This window comes from Musca domestica, unplaced genomic scaffold (genome assembly GCF_030504385.1).
Source record: "Musca domestica strain aabys unplaced genomic scaffold, Musca_domestica.polishedcontigs.V.1.1 12, whole genome shotgun sequence".
In the NCBI taxonomy this organism is placed as follows: Eukaryota; Metazoa; Arthropoda; class Insecta; order Diptera; family Muscidae; genus Musca; species Musca domestica.
The window spans coordinates 10,876,830-10,888,682 of NW_026712155.1; the positions used below are offsets into that span (position 1 = coordinate 10,876,830).

An 11,853-nucleotide genomic window follows, 5' to 3' on the forward strand; every position below is an offset into this window, starting at 1 on the left:
ATAAAATATCTTTTAAAACCCTTGAAGTAACATTACATAAAATAAAACAAAATAATAATAATAGGAGAAAATCTGGCCTAATAAAGGGAATGCCAGGAAAATTACGGTGCTTTCAACACATTTCATTTAAAAAGCTGCTACTTTTGGGAGTGTACGCATAGAGTTTATACGTTATTTTATTATTATATATTTCAATTTAATATTTAAATAAATTTCCATGGTCTTTCGAAAAGTAAGAAAAAAGTGTGGCCCTATTAAAAGAACGCAAAACTATCAAAACACAGGTGTTTTTAATGGCATCCAAATGGAAATGATATTTTAATAATATTATATGTAAAGAAATACAATTACAATAAAAACACTTGATTTGATATACAAAATAAATATATTTATACCCTACACCACGAAGCTTTCAGGGTATTATGTCTTTGTTTGTAACAGGCATAAGGAAACGAGATATAGGGTAAGTGTGCCTAAGTTCGGCATGTCCCAGTAGTCGGCACTTTTTATTTTTAAGCCCAAATAAATGAAACTATTATAACTAAATATATTTTATTTACTTCAAATATATTGTCAGCTATCTTTGTGAACAATTTTGCTAAGAAAATATGAATTATTCTTGTAAAAATTAAATTTTTGTCTGTGAAGGTCCTCAACAATTCATATTCTTAAGAAAAGTACAATAAAGACGCCGAATCAGTTTATCTAAACAAAAATATTATATTTTAATGAATTAATTTATTATTATTATTAATCATTCTTACAAAAAAATTGGTATGCCGACTGTTGGAAAATGCCATACCGACAATGGGCAAGTGGTGCCGACTACTGGCAAAAAAGCATTGTTTTAATAAAACTACAAATTTATGAAATTTAATAAAAAGTTATTAAAACTTTATTTATTATTGCAAAAACTATACAAAATTTCGAATCTGAATAAATTAACTTTGTAATAATTGAAAAGTTCCAATCAGAATGGTGAGCGATTAAAAACGCGAAAATCCTAAAAGTGCCGACTACTGGTACACTTACCCTACCCATAGTTGCTTTTGATGACCTGCATAGAATCACATTCTGAGTCGATTTATGCATGTCCGTCCGTCCGTCTCCAGGGTTCATCCCAAGTCGCATTTATTGCCCGATTCAGAAGAAATTTTGCACAAATCATTTATATGACCCAGGGACGAACCCTATTGAAATTGGATATAATCGGTCAAAATGTAGGTATAGCTCCCATATATATCTTTATCCGATTTCAAGTTAATTGTGCACCAGATGAGTAATAGAAGCCCGAATTGAAAAAGCGCAAATGCCTCGGCAAATTTAGTAGAAATCGATTCAGGGGAGGATATTCCTCTCACACATTAGTTTCATTGGACTTTAAATTATAACTATAATCACAGGTGGTATGATTTAATTCTCACCAACTCCCCATAAAAACTTTTATTTCTTATGCGAAACTAGACTTTAAGAAGCAAAGGGGCCCGCTAGTCTTTAAGACTTTCTTAGCTGATTTAAAGTGTCTACTGTGGACTTTTAGGCCGGTTTTCTAAACACAGAGAGAAAACGGCATACAGTGTAGTCCATAGCGCTTACATAAAGAAAAACGTCTTTAATATGACGTTTGCGTTTTTAGGAACACGCACAAAGAGTTGATAGTCCGGTACGTAAATTATCAACTTTTCGGGTGAAATTTAACTAAACCAATAACAATTTTATTTAAATAAACATTGTGGAAGAAATATTAAGAGAAAAGCGGTCTCACTAACGAAAAGGCAGGAATAAAGATTACTTTATGTGGCGAAAAAACCGTAATATTCAAACTATCAGGAGAGAAAACTTATACAGTGTAATCCATAGCGCTTTCATAAAAACGCGTTTTTAATACGATGTTTGCGTTTTTAAGAACACTCACGAAGAGTGGATAGCCAAGTACCTAAATGATTAATTTTTTTGGGAAATTTAACTAAACCATTAGCAATTTTATTATTTAAATAAACACTGTGGAAGAAATGTTAAGAGAAAAGCGGTCTCACTATCGAAAAGGGTATTATTCTATATTAGGGTATTCTTCTATAATTCTATATTTTTTATATAACAGTTACAATTAAATGAAACACTTAAAATAAGTAATACAATTTTTAATGTTGTTGTTTTTTAGTTTTAAGGGCGAACTTTGTCGAAATCAAACCCTAAATTAAAAAACCACTGGGTTTACTAAATTCGATAAACTGTAAATGTACTTTAAAATGTTAAATTTACACTGCTTTTTTGATTTTTTGAAAGCTATGTCTCACATTCGAAACAAACTGTAAATGTACTTTAAAACGTCAAATTTACACATCCTTTTATAATTTTTTAAAAACCATGCCACACATTTCGAAACAAATAAAAAACTGCACACTGAAATATTTTAATGTAAACATTATTATTTACATGTAAATAAATTATTTCCCATTTCTTTTTGATATATTCCATGTGCTAAATCAAAATAATGTATTTAATTATTGTAACAAAATTTATGAAGCGACTGAAAACAAACGTAAACCTTATTCTGATATGTGACGGAATTTAGCGTTTTTTGTTTCAATTAAATTCTAATGAAAGTTTCAACAATAGAAGGTCAAACGGATATGTAATTTGAATTGCAGTCGACTGGAACTTAAAACAAAATGTATACACCTACACACATACTTTGTAAAGTAAATTAAAAAAACAGAAAGCTGTTATATATTCTAACAAATCTATAAAAGGAATATTTATATACTTTTTTAAAACCTCATTTTTTGGAGTTCAATATAACTATTATTTAACTAAATTCTCTGCTAATACAAAATTAGAACGACTCCAAATGTCCTGAAACGGATTTGGTCCAAAGAGACCAAGGGTCTAAAAGCGTTATTTCTATGAGACACGTTTCGGCTGACACGTTATGGCTGAAGCTATAATAAATAAAATCAGCAGCATAAAAAGCATAGAATATTTTCCAGAAACTTATTACAAATAAAATACCTCCGGTCGGCCATTTATTTATTTATCTCTCTATCTTTCCATAAATCTAAAAGATATACCAATCTTCTATTTTTAGAATACCTTGACAAGGCATATTCGAGTGTGGATTTCGTGTGAATATTTAAATTCATTCATTAATCTAGCTTTAAATAAATTTTTGAAAAAAAAAGTTGGAATTGAGTTCGCATTTGGCTTAGAATATGATTTCAGCCAATTGTATATCAATTATAAAGCGACAACAAAAAAACAACAATAGGTAGTAACATTAACAACAATAAGTCGTCTAGAACTATATGTATTACTAATGTATACAGTGGAACCCAAATTTGCTCAATACAATCGCCATATGGCTAGAGAGAGTGTATATATTATTTGATACACTCAATATTTCCACCAATAAAATATATTTTATAAAAATGTTAGAGATCGGACCATTCCTTGTGTTGGTTCAAGATTTTGAAAAACAAAACGGTGCTATACCAAAACCTGGACCTGCACAGACAATTTTCTGTCATAGGCTGTAGTAGCCATTACGAACTTCAAATACCAAATTTAAAACAATTCCGGTGAATAATGTCGCTAAAATTATCAAAATACCGAATATTGGCACGTTCCGTCATATGGGGGCAATACGAACACGTGGACCTGTACAGACAATTTTCTGCCATAGGCTGTAGTATCCATTACGAACTTCAAATACCAATTTTAAAACAATTCCGGTGAATAATGACGCTAAAATTATCAAAATACCGAATATCGGTAGGTACCTTTATATGGGGGCTATATGAAAACGTGGACCTGCACAGACAATTTTATATCAAAGGCTGTAGTGTCCATTATTAGCTTCAAATATCAAATTTGAAACAAATCCGCAGAATAATGTCTCTAAAATCACCATAATACCGAATATTGGCACGTTCCGTCATATGGGGGCTATACGAACACGTGGACCTGTACAGACAATTTTCTGTCATAGGTTGTAGTTCCCATTACGAACTTCAAATACAAAATTTAAAACATTTTCGCTGAACAATGTCGCTAAAATCATCAAAATACCAAAAAAAGGGAGATACTGTTATATGGGCGCTATACCAAAACGTGGACCTACATGTCTCATTTTAAATACCAAAAGTCCTGCAGATGTAATACACATTTGAGTAATATTTTCTTTACCTACTTCTTTTCGTTCGGAAGCTAGAGTGATTTCCACAGATGGACTGACATCCCTACATCGACATAGAATTTTATACTGATCAAGAATATATATACTTTGTGGGGTCTAAAATGTATATTTCGAAGTGTTACAAACGAAAGAACAAACTAAATATAGCCTCCATACTATGGTGGAGGGTATAAAAACGATATTTCCAAATCCACAATTTGTTACTTACTCCGTCTCTCTGCAATTCCTATAGTGTCACGAAAAAATGCGTCATTTTAACATTGAATTACTGTCTCAAAATCTTGCTCACATACCTACCTACCCCAGCTCTAGTCTGGTTTATGAAAAAAGCGGCCGGTATCACAAGCCGGAATCCATTGTTCACTTGTGGATATATCAACGAACGAACGAACAGACATACAAACACTCGCACATACATTCACCCAACTGTGTTTGTATTTATGTGTTTTTATGCGGATGAATTGACAGAAAGAAGCCCACAAAGTTTTCTATTTCAAGTTCAATTTTTCAGTCTGGAGTTGATAGTGAATGGTGGTGGCCGAATTGGAAAACTAGTCGGGAAACGGGCAAACTATTGAAAATAGAGAAAAAAAAACAAAGAAGCATTTTGCGTGTGTAACTAACTTACAATAGCAAAGCATAACAACAGCGGCAACAACATCAAATTGTCTCACACAAATCAAGAAGAAGAAAAAACAACAACAACGAAACAGACCATTTAAATGTGTTGAAGATGTTGTAAAAAAAAGAGACGAGTGTACACTGACCTTGTGAATAAATGAATGGATGGATGATCTTTTGATTGGGGCTATGTTTAGACCAGTTTCCGAGCAGCAGACAGATAGATCAATTAAAAAAGAATTGAGCAACTGAGTTTAATTTTCCTCAAAAAAAAGTAATTAACAAAAAAAAAACCTACCAAACATCTATTTCAACAATGTCCAGCAGCAGCAGCAAATGTACCATCACCTTTGACAACAATCCCTTTGGAGTCTATTATGCCGGCCAAGTGGTATCGGGAACGGCTGAATTGGTGACCACCCGACCCAAGACAATACGCTGTAAGTAGCTTGTAATTGCATGGAATGCAGGAATACCAAAGCAATGCTATTTTTTTATTGATGCCGTAAATAGCATCTTGGGGTTGGTCCCTTTTGCAAAAACCAAACAGAAGATGACACATAAATAACAACGCAATTACCTCCCCCTTCCCAGTGACATTTTCCTCGTGAATTTATCATTAAGGGTATTATACTTCTTCCTTTTATTAATAAAACTTCGAGGCATTTGCAGCAATTGTTTGGCATTACGTCAGCTCCGGATATTAAGAACCCAGAAGAGAAGAACATCCACACATATTCGTAGATTTTCAGTTTAACGCGACACACCAACAAAATTTTTTGAATTATATCGTCATCAGACATTTGTCTGCGTAGCTCATTAATATTCTCTTCACTGTGGCTCAATACGAGGTGGGTTGTGAGAAGGAATGGGGAAAATTAGAAGTTCCAAGGTCTAATTAAAGGTATTTTTGCAGTAGCCATATACGAAGAACATATTCTACTTGCAAAAGATATTAGGAAGTAATTTAACCGTAGGAGGAAGAACTTAAAAAGACCATGAAAAGGCTTCTATCCACAGAAGATGACAAGAATTCAACAAAATTAAATCAGCTCAGAATGTATTTTTTGTTTTTTATACCCTTCACCATAGTATGGAGGGTATATTAAGTTTGTCATTCCATAAACCTCGAAATATACATTTTCGACCCCACAAAGTATATATATTCTTGATCAGCATACAATTCTATGTCGATGTTTGTCCGTTTATCCGTCTGTGGATACTCACTCTAGCTTCCGAATGAAATGAAGTAGGTTGATAAAATTTTACTCAAATGTATTTTATGTCTGCAGGACTTTTGGTATTGAAAATGGGCCATGTATGTTGGTAACTCCTGATATTCGGTATTTTGATGATTTTAGCTACATTTTTCACCGGAATTGTTTCAAATTTAGTATTTGAAGTTCGTAAGGTATACTACATCCTAAGACAGAAAATTGTCTGTGCAGGTCCACGTCTTCGTATGGCCCCCATATAACGGCACCTCCCGATATTCGGTATTTAGATGATTTCAGCGACATTATTCAGCGGAATCGTTTCGAATTTGGTATTTGAAGTTCGTAATGGATACTACAGCCTATGACAGAAAATTGTCCGTGCAAGTAAACGTCTTCGTATAGCCTCCATATAACGATACCTCCCGATATTCGGTATTTTGATGATTTTTAGCGAAATTATTCACCGGAATTGTATCAAATTTGGTATTTGAAGTTCGTAATCGATACTATAGCCTAAACCAGAAAATTTTCTGTGAAAATTGTAGCCCCCATATAACGATACCTCGGTATTTTTATGATATTAGCGACATTACTCATCGTTTTATAATATTCAAAATGTTGACCTTTTATGGGTAAGGTACCAGAAGGAGTGTACCGATGTATCCCATCTTAACAAGGGACCTTGGGTTAATAGAAATATTGAGATGTGTGAAATTTGAAGAGAACCGGATGCTTATTTCGGATTTTATAATCGTTTTGGTTATTCAAAAACTTTGTGGGAGAGTTGCCAGAAGAATGGTCCGATCTCTACCATCTTAATAACAGATCTTGTTTTGATAGATATATTGAGATGTGGCAAGCCCATCTTTGTTCAAGGAGTCTAAACCAGAAGCACAGTATCCCCTATCCGAGTGGCATCTCCCTAATCGAAAAATAATAAAACAAGTCGCAAATAAAAATCCATATTTACAGCTCCTGAGAACCTTCCTAAAACATTTCTAAAATCGACGTTAAAATCTAATTTCCTTCCAAAAACATTCTTAATGTTGTTGTTAATATAAATCTACACCTCTAAGACAATCAAAATAAATTCAGAAATATGTACTCGTTTACAGACCAAAGGTCCTTCGAAAAAAAACACTTTTAAAAATGCACAGCTCAAAGTCCTTCAACTGAATTTATCATACCCACCCCGCTTGCTGAACTATAATCGGCCCATAATTCATTTAGGTGTTGAATTTCTTTATTCCAGAATGTCGGTGTGTCCACCAAAGTGTTTCAGCTGAAATAAACCATGACCAACAAAACCAGTTTTTTTCTCGATTATTTCTAAGCCGAACAAATTGTTGTTGTAGTTTGATAATTATTTTTAGCATTTTTTTTTTGCTTTTTTGTAGAACCATTAGTTTGCGCTATAATTACAAAATCAGAAAATAAAAATAATAACAATAATGTGAGAACAGTTTAATGGTATGTGTGCACAGAATTCCAAGAATAAAAATTTACATGGTTAGTTTGCATAAAAAGTGGACTATAAAGAATACGCCGGTGTTAAAGTCATACCAGGGAAGCGATGTTTTTTATTTCGACGGGGAAGAAAGAAATCATCAATCATTCCGTAGAAAGAGAGGGTATATATCATTTGATACTGCCAAAACGTGCCTCATCGAAAAAACGAACCAAATCCATTTCAGGACATTTGGTGTGGATCTAGCGATGTCCGTCCGTCTGTCTGTCTGGCTGGCGCGCACGGTAACTCTCGAAGGGAGTATCAGATTTGATCCAAACTTGGTACATCGTAATATTATTGTAAAACTTAGATCAAGTTCGGAGTGGGACAATATCGGCCCACTCCATCAAGGACCTCCCCCACAAAGGGTAACCATTTTGAATGATTATAACACTTATTAAATGTGATGTATGAGTCCGATTGTCTTCAAATCACACACATCACAATATTTTTATTAACTCAAGGTCTGTTGTGAAGATGGTACATATCGGTCCACTCCTTCTTGTACCTCCCCCACAAAGAGTCAATATTTTGAATATTCATGAAGCTCGTAAAACGCGAAATTAACATCCGATTCCATTCAGATTAGGCACATCCCAATATTTCCATCAATACTAGCTCTGTTATAAAGATGGTGGAGATCGGACCATTCTTTCTGATACCTTCCCCACCAAGGGTCAAAGTTTTGAATAACCAAAACGATCATAAAATCCAAAATAAGCATCCGGTTCTCTTCAAATTGCACACATCACAATATTTTTATTACCCAAAAGTCTGGTGTGAAGATGGGATATATTGGTCTACTCCTTCTGGCACCTGCCCCACAAAGGGTCAAAATTTTGAATAAGTATGAAGCTCATAAGACGCGAAACGAACATCCGATTCCATTCAAACATGGCACATCTCAATATTTTCATTAACACAAGAACTGTTATAAAGATGATAGAGATTGGGCCATTCCTTCTGGTACCTCCCCCACAAAGGGTTAAAAAGGGTGAAACGAGAAATTAATATCCGATTCCATTCATGGAAGGTCGCAAAATTCATATCATATTTATTTAGGTCCGATATGAAATGAACAATATTGGCCTATTCCTTCGGAACCTACTCAATAGAGGGTCAACAATTTGAATAATAAGAATTGAGGCCAACCCTTAGCATTCCTCAAAAACTCAAAGAAAATTCATGTGAATAAAAGTTTAGGCCTCGCTGTATAATGTCTAAGGTACTTTTATATATTTATTATTTATATATTTATATTTATTTTTAGTTTTACAGGTTATTTTGAATCATCTATCCAATTTTGTGTGTCTGTCTCATAACGTGGTTGACATCAATTATGCCGATGGTCCTTAATGATATAATAGTTACTGTAATTGATCTTAATTTGTCTAGCCCAAGTATAGAAAAGAATTTAATTAAGTAATTTGAGGTCATCGCATGATCTTAAAACATGTCAGCACCCTCTATGCCGGCAGCTGATACACAAGTTAGCTTAAATTGAAAATCCACGTAGATGTCTCAAGTACTTAAGAATCCATTAAAAAAGACGGGTGGAGTAAGCAAAAAATAAACAATTATTTCACATGCAATTGTCTATTGTGAATGGACACTTGGGTGTTGGACATTCTAAAATACCAAGAATTGATTACTAAATTTATTTTCTAATTCAATTTTCGTTTTGTGTTTTTCTCTTTCCACAGCCATCGCCATTAGCATCAGCGGTTTCTCCGAGGTCCGCTGGACGGAAAACATAACCAAACAAGATGCTCAGGGCAATCGAGAAAAGGCAGTCGAAACCTACTCGGCAACGGAAATCTATTACACCAATGACAAGTTTGTCTATGGTCAAAATGGTGGTGCTCAACTGGAGTTGCCAGCTGGAAAATATGTCTTCCCATTTCAGGGTTCTATACCGCCAAATGCACCCACATCCTTTAATGGGGCCTGGGGTCGGATCCAGCATGAAGTTACCCTCACCATAGATCGTGTAATGCGTTATAACAATGAGTTTAAGCAGGCCTATACTGTTATATCGCCATACGATCTCAATTTGAATCCAAATCATGGGGTAAGTGAATTCCAAAAAAAAAAATGGCAAAAATTTGGATGGCAAAGGTTCCCAAAAGGGTATTAAAAAGTACACTTTAATGTCTCTGAAAGAAAATATTTTTTGGAAATCCACATATCGGTGATAAAACGTGATTTATAGCCTTAAAGATCCTTAGATCCTTATTAATAATAAACTGGCTCTGAAGATCCTTCAAAAATATTAAAAAAATTACATTTTTGGTTCTGAAGATCCTTTAAAAAATTCCCGTTTATGGCTTTAAAAGTCTTTCAAATATATTCCTTAAAAATCCAAGATCTTGGTTTGGTTAAGGCTCTTAAAAAATCCAGATTTTTGACTCTAAAGATCCTCCGAAAAGGGTATTAAAAAGTACACTTTAATGTCTCTGAAAGAAAATGTTTTTTGGAAATCCACATATCGATGATAAAACGTAATTTATAGCCTTAAAGATCCTTAGAACTATTCATAATAAACAGGCTCTGAAGATCCTTCAAAAATATTTAAAAAAAAATATACAATTTTGGTTTTGAAGATCCTTTAAAAAATCCCCGATTATGGCTTTAAAAGTATTTCAAAAATATTCCTTAAAAATCCAAGATCTTGGCTCTAAAGGCTCTTTAAAAAAAAATCCAGATTTTTGATTCTAAAGATCCAGATTTATATATCTTAAGATCCTTTAAAAATCTTTTTAAACAAAATCAGATTTGTGGCTCTAATGATCCTTTGCAAATATTGTAAAGAAACTCCACGTGTTTTGGCTCTGAAGGCCCTTTAAAAATCTTAAAAAAAAATCCAGGTTTTTGGCTCTGAAGATCTTTTAAAAATATTCTTAAAAATCCACATTTTTGACTTTAAAGGTCCTTCAAAAAGTTTGAAAAAAATATACCTTGATTTTTTCATAATTTTTCTTATATTCTGTCCTTGCAGAAACCTTTACACAAAATCGAGGAGAAAACCTTCTGCTGGAGTCTTTGCTGCGGCAGCAAGGGGCCCATGGTGATGACAGCCAAGGCACCGTTCAGCGGCTATGCCCCCGGACAAAAGATACGTTTTAACATCGTACTCGACAATCAATCTGACGTGCATTGTTCCGACGTCAAAGTGCGCCTCATGAAAAAAGTCGTCTACACAAGCCGTTCGCCCGAAACAAAAACAAAAGAGACCGAAATCAAAGTTGCGGACAATCATTGCGGAGAGGTGGTGAAATATAATAAAGCCGAATTTAATGAATTCTTGCAAATACCCTCCACCACACCGACCTCGCTGGAGAGCTGTAGTATTATTAAAGTTAGTTATTCGTTGAAATTCATTGCCAAGGTATCGAGGATTCATGGCGATTTGGTGATTGAGTTTCCGCTGACGATTGGTACGGTGGCTCTGTTTGCCAGTACCGTTGAAACGGAGGCGGTTACATCACAGCCCGGGCGGGGACCGGTGTATAAACCATTGCGTAAGTGTGGTTTTCACTTTAAAATCTCAATAAAATGCTATTAAAATGTATTTCTTTTCAGCCCCTCCCATGTTCGAAGAAGATGTACGCTCGGAACAGTTTGAAAGCAATACCTTTAAACCTAGATATCCGGTATTTTTAAATGATGGCGAACTGGGTGTTAATGGTACCGCAACACCTGGCCCGGCGGCACCACCGCCGTCATCGGCCAACAATCTTTATCCTTCACCTCAACCGGGTCCCATGGTCGTTACACCAACCCCACCAAAAGCAAATATAACACCAACTGCCCCACCAGCAGCTGTGATGCCATCACCCACGGCACCACAATCGCCAGCTGTTGTTCAACCACCCAACACAAATCGTCCGACCCCTGGTCCTCCGCATCAACCTTCTCTGGAAGTTTTAGGTTTCAGCCTACCACCTGACTATGAACCCACACCCCACGATCCATCTGCAAATATTGGTTGGAAATAAATTTGCAAACGAAGTCTTCTTAACTATTTTTTACACTCACACAAACATACAACTATACGATTTGATACAAATATTTTATTGCATTTCTTTTTTATATATCTCTCTTGATATATATACCGACAAGCTACTATTATATATATATAAATATGTATACAAACATTATTATTTTTTATTTTTATAAAATATATGAACAAATAAAGACAACACACAAAATGGTATTGTAATAAAAATAAGTTTTTTTTTGTTAAATAGGGTTTAAGACCCACCAGAGATGTAAATGTGGATTGTTGTAAAGAAGGGTTTTCCAAGGTT

The 11,853-nt window shown here is 34.5% G+C and overlaps 1 protein-coding gene across 1 annotated transcript; it reads left to right on the forward strand.

Annotated features, from left to right (window-relative positions):
* Nucleotides 1-4,696: 4,696 nt before the first annotated feature.
* LOC101892437 (arrestin domain-containing protein 3) lies at nt 4,697-11,705 on the forward strand. Its single transcript, XM_005180721.4, has 4 exons — nt 4,697-5,256; nt 9,247-9,614; nt 10,542-11,064; nt 11,126-11,705. Exons 1-4 carry the CDS (start codon nt 5,133-5,135, stop codon nt 11,539-11,541), a joined length of 1,431 nt encoding a protein of 476 aa, XP_005180778.1. The 5' UTR covers nt 4,697-5,132; the 3' UTR covers nt 11,542-11,705.
* The last annotated feature ends 148 nt before the right edge of the window (nt 11,706-11,853 follow it).